Source organism: Galleria mellonella, unplaced genomic scaffold (assembly GCF_026898425.1).
Source record: "Galleria mellonella isolate WM207_F2 unplaced genomic scaffold, CSIRO_AGI_GalMel_v1 utg1267, whole genome shotgun sequence".
In the NCBI taxonomy this organism is placed as follows: domain Eukaryota; kingdom Metazoa; phylum Arthropoda; class Insecta; order Lepidoptera; family Pyralidae; genus Galleria; species Galleria mellonella.
The window spans coordinates 2,530,179-2,550,483 of NW_026441987.1; the positions used below are offsets into that span (position 1 = coordinate 2,530,179).

General features: G+C 35.8%; 1 protein-coding gene across 2 annotated transcripts in view; it reads right to left on the reverse strand.

Moving 5' to 3' along the window:
- The window catches only part of LOC116413785 (hemicentin-2-like), a 194,714-nt gene that overhangs the window by 43,207 nt on the left and 131,202 nt on the right, over positions 1–20,305 (reverse strand). For both annotated transcript variants that reach the window (XM_052900803.1, XM_052900808.1), the window contains exons 5-7: positions 19,548–19,658; positions 1,328–1,534; positions 816–961 (exon numbers count right to left, since the gene is read on the reverse strand). In XM_052900803.1, coding sequence (XP_052756763.1) covers positions 816–961; positions 1,328–1,534; positions 19,548–19,658 — 464 coding nt within the window. The remainder of the gene's footprint in view (positions 1–815; positions 962–1,327; positions 1,535–19,547; positions 19,659–20,305) is intronic.

Consider the following 20,305-nt stretch of genomic DNA (forward strand, 5'->3'; position numbering starts at 1 on the left):
CCACGGGAAAGGAAGGGGTAGCCTATTTTATGCCGGGACACACACGGCGAATGTATGTATGTATTAACACATGTATGTGTTAGGTATGTTTGAATATTAAACAACGTTCTATCTATCTATCTATCCTATTTAAGAGCTGCGCTCTTGTAGGTGGAGCTCTTGCCACTCACTACGATTTTCAGCATGTCTCTTCATCTCTTGATACGACACGACACCAACTCATTCCTTGATCTGCCTGATGTAACTATGTCTCGGTCTCCCTCTCCCCCTCCTTCTTTCTATCTTACCTTCTATTATAATGTTCATAAGTTCGTCGTGTCGTATCAAGTGTCCTAACATTTTTCCCCTTCTGTCCTCAATAGTTCTAATAATTTGTCTTTTTTCCTTAACCCTAAGCAGGACCTCCTCATTGCTAATTTGATCCCTCCAGCTAATTTTCTCCATCCTTCTCCAGCACCACAACAACGTTAACAATATTAATTTGTCGGAACAAACATACAGACTGATAATAATTCTAAAAATATTGTTTTGGTTTCTATTGCTCTTAAATAGACGTTTTATACCAATTTCTCTTAAATATTGATCCGCTACGCTTAGCAGACGGATTGACAACCGCAGTTAGGCTTTGAAGATGTTTTAAGAGGGACGCTGCTATCTATCCCTCTCACTAAAGGGGCCAGCCGAGACCACACGGCAAATGAATATTATATAATTTTTATATACTTTTTAAATAAGTATGTTAAATTGTAAAATATATAACCTAGAGCCTATGTTTACAACAAAGTCTTGTTATTTGCCTGAAATTAACAATTTACCTTTCCTCTAGTGTATTTTCTGTTCTCCCTGTACCAAGTGATCTGTGCTGGTGGTCTACTGCCATGCGAGATGCAAACCAGCACGGTTTCAATGTCGGCCGACATCTGCACTGGTTTGTTTGTGATCATAACTGAAGTTGGACGCACTGTTCATAAAAAAAAAAAAATCATTATTGTACAAAAAAATTATATTAGAATAATAATTAAACATAATAGTGCGTAAGGGTGAGTTTATCTCTAAAAGAGATTCTTTCCAGCAAACCCAATACGAGAACTAAGAGAAAAAAAAGTTATTTTGTTATAAACAGTAAACTATATGACCGATTTGGATAAAATTTTTAAGGGATCAATCTCAAAGTCTATCTTTCCGATAAAAAAAAATCCAAATCGGTTTACAAATGGCAAAGTTATCAGGTAACAAACATAAAGAAATAAAAAAAAAATACAATCGAATTGAAGTCCTCTTTTTTTGAAGTCGGTTGAAACTAAAAGCACATGAATGTATTACTTACATCTCATCTCCACTCTGGCGGTCCTTTCATGAGGACTCAAAAGTGGAGTATTTGTAGCTTGACACCTTATACTGGTGTTCAGCCAACTCCTTTCAGCTCCGCCTACGCTGATCCTGCTGATGATGACCTTGCCATCATTCTTCAGGACTGTGTGGTCTTCCACTGGCTTGTTGTTGATCAACCAGGTTAGGGTCGGTTGAGGACGCCCTGATAAAGAAATGTTCATTATGTACTTCAAGCCACGTTTTTATGAGGAAGGTAGAGTAAACCAAATACCAAAGACTTTTACCAGTTTAGTATCTAGGATTGAGATAAAAAATCAAAGTTCAATTTTAAATTCAAATAATTTTTATTCGAATAGACTTGTTTACATATTTGTTTTATAAATGTAAAGTTCGGAAAGTTGTCACCTGTTGAGAAGAGTCCGCAAGAAACTCAACAGTTACTCTTTTAAATCTCTGTTAACATTATGTGTATTTATTTATATGTACTATGTCTCAAATTACATGGGCATTAAAAGCTGGTGCATGATCGACTAACACCATGCACATTTGTCATTCAAGTAATCGTTAATGTGCAATAGGTTTTGTTCAATAAGTATTTTTTAATAACAGTTTTAAAGTTATTAAAAGGCAGATACAAAATATCCTTCGGTATCTTTTTATAACATTTAATGCCTGTTCCCATAAAAGATCTATTAACTTTTTCTAAACGATACTTTGGAATTTATAACTCTCTTCTATATGATATACGAGTATATATCTACCAAATTTCATAGTGATTTATTAAGCCATTAAGGCTCTAAGAGGTTTTAAAACTATTTAACTAGAGGTTAAAAAACTAACGAATTTTAAACTAATAAATCCATTTTCATATTTATAATATTAGCAATGGCGTTAAAGTAAGTTCAATTGCCTCTTGGCTAAAAAACAAACTCACTTTTACTGAAGGACAGTGAGCATCCCGGTTCTTTTTTTTTATACAACTTAGAATGGCAAACAAGCTGACGGCCCACCTGATGGAAAGTGGTAACCGTCGCCTATAGACATGAGCAGTACCGTAGACATAACAGAGTATACTGTTTCGCCCATGATAGCCCCCATGCGTTGCCATTCCTGAGGACTCAGGTGTTATTCCTCTGTATTCTGCATAGCCAAAAAAACTACAAAATCGCGAGTGAAAGTTAGTTTATTTATATTAGTGACAATTATCTATTTGTAAGTTTCTAGATTTAATTCAATTTGTTTTTTTTTTTTTGTATATATTTATTAATAGATTTAAAGACACATAAGTTTTTAATTAATCTCCATTTAACGTGATGCAATTCAAACCTTTACACCCAAAATACAACCAATTTACAACTTCCCCGTAGAAATGCGTAACCGAAATAAGAGGAATGCGGTTTCGAGTCCCATCGAAGGGTTGAATTTTTCCATCTAATATTCAAGATTACGGAATGCATAATAAGGAATTTAAAATGTTTACAAAAATACACAACAATCCCCTCTGATGAACTGTGATGAGTAAGAGAAAATTCTACCGCCTCGTGAATTTATTATTACGCTTAATGGACATGATTGTGTTTGCCGCTAACTCTCTATTTGTTTTAATAACTTGCAATGGGGAAAATCTGACGGCTTATCTGATGGAACATGGCAATAGATAGATAGATATATAATTCATTTGCATTACTTACAGCAGAGGGAGACTTTGTACAAAAGTCGATTGCTTGGGTATCTATGTCCCATTCATGTTTCTACCGTGAAGTAGTTGTGTTTGCATGGCTGTGTTTCGGTTTGAAGGGTGGGATATGGAGTGAATTTACTGGGTACAGAGGAATAACACCTGAGTCCTCAGGAATGGCAACGCATGGAGGGTATCATGGGCGTAACAGTATACTGTATTATATCCATGGTACTACTTATGTCTATAGGCGACGGTTACCACTTTCCATCAGGTAGGCCGTCAGCTTGTTTGCCATTCTAAGTTGTATAAAAAAATAAAAAAAAAACAAATAACAGTAGACATAGATAGACATTTACATTTAAAACAGATAAAAGAATACATATCCGAAAAAAAAGGAAAATATCATAAAAAAAGTAAAATTTTTTTCATTCAATACATGTGTTTAATAATAATAATGTATTTGTGCAATCAAGTATAAATAAATAAATAATATTAAATTTATTTGACATCAAACTTAAGTACATACTTATATTCACACAACTCATACAAAATGATCTTTTTTTTTGTCTGATGGTAAATGGTGATAATAATATTTTACATGGATTAATATTAATTTTTTTTTGTCGTCTTTCTTGACTCTTATTTCTTTTATTTTATTGAACTAGGTGTGATTTTTAGAAATCTATATTATAGATTATTTAATTAGAATTATTTTGTTTAATTCCGCTACCGTTAGTATGTATGTGTGTGACTGCCAACACTCGTAGATTGACCACCACTAATACTACCAGAAGTTCCAAAATCTTTCATATTAGCTATTAATCTTCGACTGCCACTTTGTTTACGCACGTTTTGCGACACTTGTTTTTACGAGGCGTCATCAGGCAAATTATTAGGTCGGCCAAACTGTAAAATTCGTAGTTTGGGTTGGCAGTCACACACATACTAATGTTAGCGGAATTAAACAAAATAATTCTAATGAAATAACCAATCATATTTCTTTGGTGAAATTGTTTAGTTTCGCTGGTAGAACACTCCATTGAAAAGATACTTAAAGACTGTGATTTCACTCTGTATATATGTAAATACAGAATACTCTGTCCTTAATACCATATACTTCGTTTGAGACAATTGGCTCGTAGTATCAAATATTTCTAAGCCTTTTTATAAAGAACCCTGACATAGCTTACGGTAGATTTTCATAATCACGAATCCAATTTAGAGCAAGGAATGAGGATAAAAATTTTAGACATTCTAAATATAAAAAATTTAGAAGTGGAGTAATCCTATCATCGTCATTTCAGCCTGTATCTATCCACTGTTGGATATAGACTTTAGCTGACATGTACAATTCTCTATTTTTCTCACTGCGGGAGACACAGATTGGGCTTTTGCATTGGAGAATTTATGTCCATATGGCAACTACTATCAAAAGTTCCCTTATGGGGTAGGCCTACGTTCAGCAGTGAACAGTTAACGGCTGACATAATAATAAAAAAACATCATCATCATCATCATCTCAGCCATTATCCGTCCACTGCTCGATATAGGCCTCTCCCATAGACTGCCATAAAAAAACCGTCTTGAGCCACCTGTATCTACTGACTCCCTGCAATGCATTTGGGGTCGTCACTCCAACTAGTGGGGGATCGTTCTACACTGCATTTGCCGTTTACTTAAGAACCTTACTTCTTCATTGGTTGCCGGTTCTTCAAACTATATGATCAGCCCATTGCCACTGCAGATTGCTTATTCTTCGGGCTATGTCGGTTACTTTGGTTCTTTTGCGAATATCCTTCTTTTAGAATCTAACACGTAAAGAAACTCCGAGCATATCTCTCCCAACAGCCCATACACCAAATATACAGATACATAAAAATGAAATACAAACATACAAAGCTGAGCTTAATACTACACAAGTTTTCTTCTAGTATAGCTAAAATGTGTGCCTTGGCATAGAATGCCAAGAATAGGACCACTCATCCCTTCCTGTGGATGTCGTAAAAGGCGACTAAGGGACGGCGACGGATGGGCAGCATGCGTCCCTCTTAAAATATCTCTAAAAGCCTAACTGTGGTTGCCAACTCGCCTGCCAAGTGTGGCAACAACTGACAAAAATCCCTTTATTAGGAGAAAGTTGCTGGACATAAGTCCAGGAGTGTACATGTAACGGATGAAATAATAATAACATTCAATGTGGAAGCAAACATCGGTCTCAGCGGATAGTTGCTATTCAAACTATTGTGCTATTCAAACGGATTGTGCTCAGAGAAATTATTCAATATGATGTCTACGGCCACTTTTTATCATCGTACGGCTCGCTATCGACAGGGAGTTCATCCTCATACCATACAGCCTAAACGGTCGCGTACAACGCGGTTTCAGAGATGTTTTCTCCCACGAACACTCAGGTTATGGAATGAGCTCCCTGCCGAGGTTTCCCCAAAAGACTACAGCATGGGGTTCTTCAAAAGGGGGGTAAAGAGGTTTCTTCAGAGTCGGCAACGCGCACGTAATGCCCCTGCTATTGCAGGTGTTATTATAGGCTACGGTAACCTCTTACTATCAGGTGGGCCGAATACTTGTTTGCCACCTCAGTGGTATAAAAAAAAAATTAAAAATCCTCACCAGAGGGAGACTTTGTACAAAAGATGATTGCTTGGGTACCTCTGTCCCATTCGTGTTTCTACCAACTGTGAAGCATTTGTGAAGCAGTTGTGTTTGCATGGCTGTGTTTCAGTTTGAAGGGTGGGATATGGCGTGAATTTACATGGTACAGAGGAATAACATCTGAGTCCTCAGGAATGGCAACGCATGGGAGGTATCATGGGCGAAACAGTATGCTCTGTTATGTTCATGGTACCGCTCATGTCTATAGGCGACGGTTATCACTTTCCATCAGGTGGGTCGAATACTTGTTTGCCATCTCAGTGGTATAAAAAAAATATTATAAAAAATCTACACACTGAAGGTATGGAATCTTGTTAATATGATATTGAGACATTATTGCTCTTATTCACTTTACAGACTTATCCCTTATTTGTCAAAGGCCGTTCATCTCACTTGTAAAATATGGCGACGCTGATTCCAAGAAGCGATTGGCATTAAATCTTCACAATTCATAAGATTCTCAGATCTTATCAGCATATTTTTAAGGTACGTCAAAAGGGAAAGTCGTTTGATTTTTTTTCTCAACTGATTTCCTAAAAAACTCGTTTAATTTGAATGTATTTTTGTATGATTGATGAGGAATAGACAGTAAGGTTATTGAGTGTTTCAGGTATTTTTTTTTATACAACTTAGAATGGCAAACAAGCTGACAGTTTATTAATCTATATCTATATATATCAGTCTAGTAATGCGGACTATCAGTCCTATTGCTAGTAATATATCCTATCAAGTCGACCTTCACGCGGTCCCCCCTGGAAACTTTCGTGCTGAATTCCATATGTATTCATCACGTTGGGCTAACTGATTTGCCGTTTCATCCTCACCTATCATCCCTAACTGGTCTCCCGCCAGCGTATAACGTTAACGCAGACGGGTTTACCAGTCTATTATCATCCATTAAAAAAAACACATACATACATTCGCCGTGTGTCTCCCGGTCACCCTTTTCTTTCCCGTGGGTGTTGTAGGAGGCGACTAAGGGACGTCGAGAGATGGGCAGCAGTGTCCCTCTTAAAACATCTATAAAGCCTAACTGCGGTTGCCAGTCTGCCTGCCAACCGTGGCAATTACTGGCAAAACTCCTCTTATGGGGAAAGCTCACATCCACCATTAAATAATTAACGGTTAACATAATAATTAATTTTTATTTGATGTGAATTTACTGGGTACAGAGGAATAACACTTGAGTCCTCAGGAATGGCAATGCATGGGGGGTATCATTGGCGAAACAGTATACTCTGTTATGTCCATGGTACTTTGCTCATGTCTACAGGCGACGGTTACCATTTTCCATCAGGTGGGCCGTCAGCTTGTTTGTCATTCTAAGTTAAGTAAAAAAAATTTTTTATTTAATTTTTATCCTAGTTTGGAAATCCACGCGTAAGTAGCAACTAGCAAAAAGCCAGTATCTAAATACATATATTCAGTCAAGGCGCATTGTAAAAAAAAAAATTGTGGATTTAATTACCAAAAATTATTCTCACTTACCTACGAGGAAGTCCTAATGGTAACTTCGTTATACGCGTTACTTCACCGGAATTTTTCAAAGTTAACGGTGTTATTATTCATTAAGTTGAACTCTCACTTCGCACACGAACGACTCGCAGCTGTTGGCGCGTGTTGGAGTTAATTTTTATTGCCAGTAACAAAAATTCTCAACGGTCAATCGTTAAAAGAATGTTCAATTTAAAATGTTCCGTGAACTCGTGACAAATTGTATATTTATAATTTAAAATTTTATTCTATAGACGAAAAAAAAAAAACTTTTTGTGAATTACGATCGTGACAAATAATTCAAGATTTTATTACGCGGCAAACAAAAAGAAAACGTGACAATTTTTACTTTTTTTTTTTTAATAGACTTCAAAAAGGTTTTTAATTATTTTTCTTTTTTATGTTTGCTAACTGAGACACACTTGGTGAAAACATATCTCCAATATTCACCTTTTGTTTTATATTTGAAAAAATGTAAATAATCAGATTGTATAAATTTATTTGTTAATTTACGCGTGTCATAAATGGCTCAAATAAAGTGTTTATCTATCTATCTATCTATCTATGTCAGTTCTGAACCGATTTGGAGAATTCTTTTTTTATCTAAAGAGATATACTTATAGATTGGTCCTTTAGAAATTTTATCCATTATAGTACTTTAGTTTATAAATCAAAATAACCAGTTTTGCCACATTTGAAATCGGTTTTTATGTGGAAAACGATTGTTAAAATTATAAATAGTTTAATACAGAAGACCACGCCATAAGCTTATTGTGAGTAGATTTAGATGATTCTTATTGCAAAAATTTTGGTAAAGAAATTTTAAAAGGAAACTATTCTATAAACATGAAAAAAATTGTATTTAACACTTGTCTTTTGCCTTGCTTATTATATGCTAGCCAAACATGGATTTTTACAAAGAAAGTTACACAAAATATTACAACAACACAAAGAGTACTCTTTTCTCCTACATTCTTCACGACTCTGATGAAACCGACTAAACCGTCTTTCAAAAAAAACGTTCACGCTCACTTTTTTACTTTATCCGAGCAGTAAGTGTACATGTTATATATGTGTAAGTATATTTGTTATTTACATATATTTATTCGTTTATATATGTAATTTTAGTATGTATATATGTCAATAATTACTAATACAGCATTCGAGTATTCTAACACTTCCCTATAGTTGACTGGGAGAAAATGCTTTTAGCATTAAGTCCGCCATGTACACATATATATGTACTAATGAATAAGTAAATAAATAAAGAACTATGGAAAGAAGTATATTAGAATTAAGAAAAATACATAAAAATGAAAAAATCAGACAAAAAACTAAATTAACAGATGCAGTCACACATGCTCTACGTATAAAATGGCAATGGGCTGGTCACATCTTACGATTTACTGATAATAGATGGACGTTTCAAAGTACGAAATGGCCTGTCCATTTCACCACGAGGCAAGAGAAATGTTTATTTATTTATTTATTTATTTATTTATTTAAGGAACACCAACAGCATATTTCATTATAACATATAGGTATAACAACATTAAATACAATACAATATTAATGCACATGCCTATTATAGGTATTCACAGCATTCACTTTAACGTAATTATACAGTGTAAGAAATTTAAGTAAATAACAAAAATAAACATGTAATCTAAGTTGTGAGCAAAATCAGAAAATAAGATTATGAGTAAATTAAATTAAAAAAAATATTAAAAAATGTTGGTAGACCAATAAGAAGGTGGACTGATGATATAACAGAATATACAGGAAAAGAATTGTGGAGAAAGATGGAGGAGGTCTTCACCCAAAGAGGGGATCATATCCAAGAATCGAAAAAAGAATTACACTAACAATTAGTTATTAAGTAAAATTATAAATAGAATAGATACTAACAATACTGTAAATATATTAGGGATATGGAAATAAATAAAAGGCTTTATTATTATTTTTTAAACTTTACAAAAATTCTCATCTCCCCTCTTAAGGAGAGGAGATGGCAACTAACCTCCGGCAAAAGCGCAGTCGGCCGGGATTCAGGGCCCCAGGGAGAGAAACCGGCGTACAATGCGGGCAGAATTTAAGAGCACCGCTTTCTGCATCTTTCCCGGGAGTGAGCCGCCTCGGAATCCCAACCGTCTGAGATGTTGTTCCAGACTGGTTGCGATAAAATCGTTCACCGATAAAACGAATGGAATGATTTCGGTCGAGATATTTTCTCTTTATTATTATTATTCTATTGCAATAATTAGGCTTTATTTCCGGCGGTTAAAAATGAGGTTGTTTTCAATTCGAGAAATGTACTCAAACACACTTATTGAACAAAGCCTATTCCACACTGAACGATTACTTGAATGACAAATGGTGTTAATCGATTATGCACGGGCTTTTAACGACCATGTAATTTTAGACATAGTACCTACATTTAAATAAATACACATAATGTTAACAGAGATTTAAAAGAGTAACTGTTGAGTTTCTTGCGGACTCTTCTCTACAGATAACGACCTTACGAACCCTGCAGTGGATTAAAAAAAATGACGATTTAAAAGTGCTTGTAAACAAGTCTATTTGAAAAATGGTTTGATTTTGAAAATTTGAGTTTGATTTATTTGTTCTTTTATACCACAAAGTCGGCAAACAAGTATTTATTATGCTTTCAGCCATTAACTATCCACTGTTGGGCATAAGCCTTTCCCATAAGGGGAGTTTTGCCAGTAGTTGCCACGCTTAGCAGACGGGTTGGCAAATGCAGTTTTTTTTTGATGGGCGAAAATGGTGTGGTAACCCCGTTTGCGCTAACGGGATACGCTAGCGGAGCACCAGTGAAGGGTGATAGATGAGAACGAAAACGGGCCAGTTAGCCCATCATGATGAATTCATCAGGAATTAACCATGATAGTTTCCAGGGGGAACCGCGAGGAGGTCGACCTGGTTGGGTATATTGCTAGCAATGGGATTCTCAGTCTCCATTACTAACAATCCCTTTCCCCCCTGGCAATTTCAGTTAGGCTTTTACAGATGTTTTAAGAGGGACGCAGCTGCCCATCCCTCGCCCAAAACAAGCATACAGTCGTCTAATGGTAAACGATCACTAAGCCTATTACACTTTTTTAGTAATAATAATTACTTTTTTAGTAATACAGGCCTTCGTGTTCAGCAGGGGTCACCAGTAATGTGGAACAGATGATCTTAAATTATCGGAGTTTTCACAATTACGCGTGGGTAGGTCTGATATGCATTTTCTCGTACTCGGTGACGGGAATACTCGCTTTAAATTAGGTGTTTAACAGCGGTTTTTTAATGGGTGATAATGGAATGGTAACCCCACCCACGCTAACGGTATACACCGGCGGGGCACCAGTGAAGGATGATAGGTGAGGATGAAGCGGGTCAGTTAGCCCATCGTGACGAATTCAACAAGAATTGTTCACGATGGTTCCCAGGGGGAACCACGTGGAGGTCGACCTAATAGGGCATATTGTTAGCAATGGGGCTGTCAAATTCCATTACTAGCAATTCCTTTCCCCCCTGTTTAACAGCGGTAGGTGATCGCGCGTTGTTCACACCGGTCATTTGATGTGACCAGCTACATACGCCTGCAACACTAGGGGTGTCACGTGCACGTTGACGACCCTGAAGAAACCTTAATATACCCTTTTTAAAAACCCTATACTGTATTATATTATTATAATGAAGACAAACCGAAATTCTCTTTCTATTCAAAACCATTTAAAAAAAAATAGCATTACAAACAATAGGTCGGTGTGAAAAAGTAAACGAGTTGGCCCATTTTAGCCGAACTTCCTTATTCGTGAAGTGGCAGCGCAAAGTGAGTTTTAGTTAACGAGTCATCCGTTTAACTTAGTGAGACAAAAGCGGGGACGTAACTCTTTAATGGGCCAAAGTGATATACAGGATTATGTGGACTCCCCACATATATTCTCATTTGGACCGCTTTGTCGCGCCACGGGTAATTTTTCAAGGAGATATTTGTGGGGTGGGGCGCGAGTTATAGCGGATTATTATGAACTAGCGGCCCGTCCCGGCTTCACACGGGTGGACGTTTTTACAACATTTTTTTTTATACAACTTAGAATAGCAAACAAGCTGAGGGCCCACCTGATGGAAAGTGGTAACCGTCGCCTATAGACATGAGCAGTACCATGGACATAACAGAGTATACTGTTTCGCCCATGATACCCCCCATGCGTTGCCATTCCTGAGGACTCGGGTGTTATTCCTCTGTACCCAGTAAATTCACGCCATATCCTACCCTTCAAACCGAAACACAGCCATGCAAACACAACTGCTTCACGGATGAGTCAGTTGTGTTTGCATGAAGAACACGAATGAGACAGAGGCACTCAAGCAAACGACTTTTGTACAAAGTCTCCCTCTTGTATTCTGTGATTCAATATAATAATAATAAAAAAAAAATACTTGAACTCTATTAACTTAACCCACACCAAAGAAAAAAAAAATACGCAATTGCTCACCTGAATTCCTTACTTAATTTTGACTGTTTTCAATTATACAAATGCGAGAGACGCCTCCATTGAAGCGTCAGTACTTAATTCAATAAGTAACGTCAAGCCGATTACCGTACTATATTACTTTTTGTATTTTCTTTTTATCTGATATCAAAACAAATAAATTTCAACGTATTCCGTACATAGATATAAAAAATGTCCTAGATACACACCAACTTATAAGAGGTACGTCCAAATATGACTGGAATTAAAATTAAACGAAATAACGATATAGTTATCACAGAATGTCTAACATAGTCGTTTATACATATATGTAATTTTAGTATGTATGTATATCAATAATTAGTAGTACCGCATTCGAGTATTCTGACACTTCCCTATGGTTGACTGGAAGAGAATGCTTTTAGCATTAAGTCCGCCATGTACACATATATGTACTAATGAATAAATAAATAAATATTACGTAACAAGTACATAATCGCCATCGTCATCGTACTGTCATCGCTGCTTCATCATTTATTTTTCCAGCCATTTTAATAAAATTATCATAATAGAATTAATTTAATACTCTCTCTGGAACTCTTAATATCGATCTATTTTCAAAAAATATAATATCAGCGAGAGACCAACTGTGTAAGCAATTTTTTTATTCATAGTCAGTTTACATTACTATTGTAAGGATAAGAACCATAACCTGAGTGTTCGTGGAAGGAAACATCTCTGAAACCGGGCTGTATGCGACCATTGAGGCTGTAGGATATGAGGATGAACTCCTTGTCGTACGATGCCGTACGATGGTAGAAATGTAAAAATAAATGGTAATGGTAAAAATAAAAACTATTACTAAAATTTCCCTTCCTGTTATAATTTTTTTTTATATAACTTAGAATGACGAGCAAGCTGACGGCTCACCTGATGGAAAGTGGCAACCGTCGCCTATATACATGAGCAGTACTATGGACATAACAGAGTATACTGTTTCGCTTATGATACCCCCCATGCGTTGCCATTCCTGGGGACTCAGGTGTTATTCCTCTGTACCCAGTAAATTCACGTCATATCCGACCCTTCAAACAGAAACACAGCCATGCAAACACAGCTGCTTCACGGTTGAAACACGAATGGGACAGAGGTACCCAAGCAATCGACTTTTGTACAAAGTCTCCCTCTAGTAATTATGCTTGTATGTAAATTATGCTTGTATGGCTAAAAATCATTGTCTAATGAGTGCACAATTTCGCTCTATTTTAGTTTCAGATTGTGTATCTTGTGCTTCCCAAATACCAATGTACTGCGTTCCAGTGTATATTTATCGGGCATGGAATTAATTTCCGCTACAAGCGGGACAGTGTCGACCCCGAATGTAGGATTAGGTCGTTCGCGCAGGTATTTCCGGGTTCGATTCTCGACCGGGATTATTTGTGAAACGAATATAAATTGGTCTTTTAATAACACAGTAATTGTTGTGATATTTTTTTGATCCAAAACCAAGGTACTAAGAAATATTTTTCACATTTTTGTTTTTTACTTCCAAAATGATTAGTTTATAAAAGAACCTTTTATATATGTGTAATGTTTTGAACATAATTAATTGTGACCCAAAAAAAATAAACCGACTGTAATTGTAGAAACATCAGTAATTTTCGTCAATTAATTCCGTCGTTTGATTTAAAAATTTAACTAAGGAACCGATTTTAAAAAAGACATTTCATGGGACCGATCTGTATGCCTTGTGATGATGATGATGATGAAATAGTACCCCACCTGTGCTATCGGTATACGTTTACGAGCACCAGCGAGGGTTGATAAGTGAGGTTGAAATCAGGTCGGTTGGGGGGAAAGGGATTTTTAGTAATGGAGACTGAGAATCCCATTGCTAGCAATATACCAAAACAAGTCGAACTCCTCGCGATTCTCCTTGGAAACTATCATGGTTAATTCCTGATGAATTCATCATGATGGGTTATCTGGCCTGTTTTCATTCTCATCTATCACCCTTCACTGGTGCTCCACCAGCGTATCCCGTTAGCGCAGGCGGGGTTACCATTCCATTTTAACCCATCAAAAAAAAATCTGGTCGGTTAGTCCATTGTGATAAATTCTCTAGGAATTGGTCACGATAGTTTCTAGGGGGGACTGCGCGGAGGTCGACCTAATAGTGTATTACTAATAATGGAGAAACTAGTGCCTATTTCTAATAATCTTTCCCTTTATTGTTAGTATTGGGAACTGCCAGTACCATTGCTGCCAATATATCCTATCGGGTCGACCTCCACGTGGTCCCCCCTGGAAACTATCACGCTGAATTCTAGGTGTATTCATCACGATAGGCTAACTGACCTGTCTTTTAGTTGTCATCTTTCATCCATCACTAATGCTCCTCTGTGCTGTTAGTGCAGGCGGGGTTACCATTCCATTATCATCTATTAACCCCCCCCCCCCTCTACCATCAGGTTAAAAGGATTTAAATATATATGAAATTTTGTCAACAAACTTTTTGACAAAATTTCATCCTATGGGTGAAGTTAGGATATATGTATTCTAACTTCACTTATGGGATGGAATACTTGAATACTTTATACATCGCTTCACACGGACAAAGGACAATATATTTTTTGGAATGAATACGTTGGAAGATTATATGTAATGTTTTTACACAGTCATATCTTTTTATGTGATATGGCATGGCAAACAAGCTTCGTGTTTCAACCGTGAAGCAGTTGTGATTGCATGGCTGTGTTTCGGTTTAAAGAGTGGAATACGGCGTTACAGGGTACAGAGGAATAACACCTGAGTCCTCAGGAATGGCAACGCATGGGGGTATCAAAGGGCGAAACAGTATACTCTATTGTGTCCATGGTACTGCTCATATCTATAGGCGACGATTACCACTTTCCATGAGGTGGGCCGTCAGCTTGGTTGCCATTCTAAGTTAAATGTCAAGTTAGTCTATATATATATATATATATATATATATATATATATATATATATATATTGTATGTGATATTACATAATGTAAATTTCCGTGTGGTCCCAGCATAGAATAGGCCACCACTTCCTTTACCATAGGTGTCGTTAGAGGCGACTAAGGGAACTTAATGGTCGAGGGATTAGCAACAGTGTCTCTTTTAAAACATTACCAAAGTCTAACTGCGGTTGCCAAACCGCCTGCCAAGCGTGACAACTAATGGCAAAACTTCTGTTGTGGAGAAGGCCTATATTCAGTAGTGGCCAGTTAACGGCTGATGGGAGTCCTCGGGAATAGCAACGCGTGGTGGGTATCAGAGGCGAAACAGTATACTCTGTTATGTCCATGGTACAGCTCATGTCTATAGGCGACGGTTACCACTTTCTATCAGGTGTACCATCAGCTTGTTTGCCATTCTAAGTTGCATTAAAAAAATACGTAACGAGTACATCATCGCCATTGTCATTGTACTGTCATCGTTGCTTAATCATTTATTTTTCCACCCATTTTAATAAAAATTATCACAAAAGAATACCCATAATGCTGTGCCTATGTACACAAGCGTTCCATTACTTTTTACATTAAAGCTACGGAACCCTTAAATAACAAAGGAATGTAATGAAACAGAAAGAAACTGTGGGTTTATTCTTTCATTTATCTCTTAAGTTGCACAATTTATAAACTCCAGCGGAAACACAAATCATAAGAGATTTCCGCTCCTCCCCCGACTTAGGCCAAGGGCCAAGCTCGAGAAAGTTACTATTACGCCAACAAGAAAAATGCCCCCTCTCGCTTGTAGCGGAAACGTCATTTGTAACACTAATAGTTCGTGTATTTTTCGATTTCGCTCCGTTCAAAACGGAGTGCGTTCTTTGTCCAGCTGTCCGCTTGACGGATGTAATAACCACGGATTGTTTTGCTAGTTTCATTTTTGCGGGCACTTCGTCTCTTGTAGTATAATGGGAGTAACTTATATCAAGTTTCTAGTTTTGGTTTCTATCTTGATCACAATGTTGTGTCCATTTGTGAGAATGAGAGCGTGGGATTTTTGAGAAATGTATAGAATATTTTAGTATATCTTTTTTCAAAGGTACAAAACAGACTTTGTGGTTGCATGGCTGTGTTTCGGTTTGAAGGGTGGAATATGGTAGTGAATTTATAGGGTTCAGAGGAATGGTAACGCATGGGGGGTATCATGGGCGAAATAGTATACTGTGTTATGTCCATGATATATATATATATATATATATATATATATATATATATATATATATATATATATATATAATGCTCATGTCTGTAAACGACGGTTATCACTTTCCATCAGGTGGGCCATCAGCGTGTTTGCCATTCTAATTTGCTTTGTTTTTCTTTGCATGCTACTTTGTACGCATGGATTTCAGAAGTAAAAAAATTTATAAAAGAAATAACTGCTGGATAGGATAAGATAGAACATATACCAGATTTGGAATTAGACCTTTAGGAATATTACTGTGAAAACAGCATCCAATTTGGTGCAGTACTATTAGCGTAATGCCAGAACAAATCTCCCATAAAATTATTATATAATAATGAACACATGACAGGGAGGGACGAAATGACAGGAACATGGTCTGGAATGAGGAAATTCGACGGAGAACTAATGTGGTTGACATAGCTCTTAGTTTGTTAGCTGATTACTCTTCTCCATCCAAAAGTTGACTGGAAGAGATCACTCTTGCCGATAAGAAATGTCACATATTAGACAATAACTGGCTCAGCTGATGCTGTGAGTGTCCCTGTGCAATGTGAACAGCTGCACAGCGCTGGTTTTCAGCCAGTCGCTCTCTTAACATATTAGATATACTTCAGTTAGTAAGAAAACATAGAACGTATCTCGTAAAATAGAATTTCCGCTAACACTGCGAGTGTTAGTAAGTAGGTATTGAAAACCGACGTTCAACACCTGAATCCGGAAATATTCATATAATTTGACAATACAAAAATCAACTCTGTCAATTCGTAGAATACTCTGCGCGTTTCATTGTATTTTTCCATTTGAATGGTTTAGTCGGAAAAAGTACGCGCCGCTCGCAACGTGAAAATGGAATGGCGAGATACACTACGTGACTTTGTATCCTAGAATTTTTCTCAGTCTGATTATATTTTCTTTTTTTTTTTTTACATATTACACGATACCTTTGTTAATATTAAGGTTTAGATGTTTTTGTTGATTAGATAGTGAAAGAACAATATATTTATTTAATACTTAACTCTACAATACGTAATAATGAAAAAAAAAATTAAGAATCAAAAAGAAAATGAGAAGCACTAAAATAAATATGACGAGATGGAATTATAATTTCAGATTTGTACAAGATGTTAGGATATGGCAGAGAAACTATGTATAAAGTACAGAGGTATAAACTCAGTACTCACAAATAGCTTTAAAATATTTTAAATTAGTACTTAGGAATAGCATTACAGTGAATTAAACACAGAACTCAGGAATATCATTACAGTCTATTAAACTTAAAACTCAAGAATAGGATTACAGTGTATTAAACTCAGTACTCAGGAATAGCATTACTGTGTATAAAACTCAGAACTTAGGAATAGCATTGTAGTCTATTAAACTTTGAACTCAGGAATAGCATTATAGTCTATTAAACTTAGAACTCAGGAATAGCGTTAAAGTGTATTAAACTCAGTACCCATAAATAGTATTACAATGTAATTTTTAACTTTAAATTTCACAGTACCACTTCTATGTCTGACTAAAGACAGAGTTCATTGCACCACAAGTAAGCTGTCAGTCATTTTCAATTCTATCATATTCTTAAGAGTTCGTACAAAAAATTACCAAAGTGTGGCAACGTTAGAGCTATCCATCAATTATCAATAACAATTGTACAATTTACAATATGTCTGTTTGATTATTATTTTAAACTAATCTAATAGTGAACTAAAACATTAATCATAAAAACAAATAAACACAAACCTATCACTAAAAATTTTGCATCTACTTCAACTTTGCTTTGACAATTTTCAAATTTTTATTTTAATTAAATTTTTTTGTGATGAACTATCACGATAAGATTCTTTTTGCATTATTAACAGTTTAATTAACTAATATAGCATTTTTTATAATCAATCAAAGATATCATTTAAAAAAAATGATAAATGACAATGAATTATTTAAAAAATTTGACAATTTTAGAGTTATTTGTAGCACTTCGGGACGCTCAAAAATACACACATACCTACTTTTAAACAAATATTCAAGTCTCGATTCTAAATTCAAATATTTTTAACTTTTTTTTATGCAACTTACAATGACAAACACGCTGACGGCCAACCTGATGGAAAGTGGTAACCGTCGCCTATAGACATGAGCAGTATCATGAACATAATAGAGTATACTATTTCGCATTTCGCACATGATACCCCCATGCGTTGCCATTCCTGAGGACTCAGGTGTTATTCCTCTGTACCCTGTAAATTCACTGCCATATCCCACCGTTCAAACCGAAACACAGCCATGCAAACACAACTGCTTCACGGTAGAAACAATTTAACGCAACGAAACAAACTCGCCATTCATCGGTAGGTACATTTTATTATTATAAACAGCGATTTATATCATAAAAACAGGCACATTTTCTGCGAACCAAAATGTGTGTGTTTTTATGTTTACTATTCTGAATTGTATAAAAAATTGTCAGTGAGAGAAAAAAAAATGTTAGAAAAGCGATAGATGTGTAACAGGCATAAAATATGCGTGCCATACAATATCCCGGAATTCTGTTAAACGGCACAAAAGAGACGCAATATGTCATAGAATTATTTATTAAATGTACATTTTACTGTATTTTGTATTTCCTCTTATTATTACACCTATTGTGAACGTTTGCGATTTTCTGACGTTGCAAGTAAATAAAAAAATATCATCGGCGTTGGTGAAAAAGTGAATAATACAATTTTTGTGGTTGCGAGATACATATTTATAGCTTTTTTTTCGTTTTCACGTTTTCGTGTATACTAGTAAACGGGTGCTGCCTGTAGGGACTGGTCTGCTCCGGTCATTAAAATTGAGTTATTTTATTACCATATACTGCGTAGTAGTTTGTATTTCATACGAATTCATTATTTATAAAGTTAAATTTTTTGAACAAAGCAACAGCTGAGTTTTTGTCCGTTGTTCTTGGCTATAATTACGTTACGAATAAATGGTTATTAAAAAAAATGACTGTTCACAAATGCTGAAATCTAAGTTAATTTGAATAAAAATAATTCTTTCTTTCTTTTCTTCTTTCTTTCTTTTTCAACCTGTTTAATAATTATTATTAAAACAATTTTTCTGACGATCTTTATAAAAAATATGTTCCAATAAAAATAATTTCCAATTATTAAACGAGGAAAATAATAGTAAATTGGGATTTGAAACCGTAAAAGTAATTATTATTTTGTATATTCCGCTTCACTTTAACTTATGGTTTCCATAAAAGGACATTTCATTATTTCAATTTCACTTGTACAATTGAATATATAATAATTGTAGCATTGAACGTAATGAATAATTTAGTTATTCCTTTTAGAGTGCAGCAAACCCTCGAGAGTGGAACGTTTCGTTTCAGTTGATCACATTAATGCACCATATTGTCCTTATGTTCTCAAAATGGGTTGACGTCAGGCAGGTGGCCGGTCGTAAAACTAAAAACCAAATCTTTTTGTAATATGGATAAAATCATATTATGCCGACAAACAATAAGTGGGATAAGGGTAGGAAGATGATGATTGTCCTTATGTTCTCAGACTCAAGATGGTGATGGATATATATATATATATATATATATATATATATATATATATGTACTAAATAAACAAATATTAAATCTTATATAATAGCTGCTCACCTCCTCTGAGTTCGCAGAGTAGCGTGAAGTTACCACCCTCCTCTAATGGTCCCACCACGCCGGCGACGTCGCGTCCTGCCTCGTCGTACAACAGCAGCTGATGTGGTGGCACTGAACCAAAGAATATATTTATTGCACTTTACTGACGATTAAACTCCAAACACACTACAGGCACAAGACGTAAGGTTCTTGAGTGGTGACCCCGTACGAGCAAAGGTAGTATAGGATAACCTCCAGTAAACGAAGTGACGACCTCAAATGCATTACAGGAAGTCATTGGATGCAGGTGGATTTCAACTGAGAAGAACAAGCAAGAAACACAGCTGTTACTTTTTTTTTAAATAAAAAGTTTACAACCAAAACTATGAATGGATAATATGAGTGTCACAAATTTCTAATCGGTATCATGGGCGAAACAGTATACTCTGTTATGTCCATGGTACTGCTCATGTCTATAGGCGACGGTTACCACTTTCCATCAGGTGGGCCGTCAGCTTGTTTGCCATTTTAAGTTGTATAAAAAAAAATTTCGTATCGATAAAAAGAAAAACATATTTGTACAGGATCAACTGAAAAATAAACACCGGATTTAAAAATTATTTCACCTATAGGAAGCTACGTTATCAGCAAGTAAATTAGACTATTTACTGTTTTCGAAAAATTTACCTACCCCGTGCGAAACCGAACCGGACTGTTAGTTAGAAACAAAACTGCAGTCATAAGCAAAAATTGATGATCTTCATAGCACAGCGCTTCGC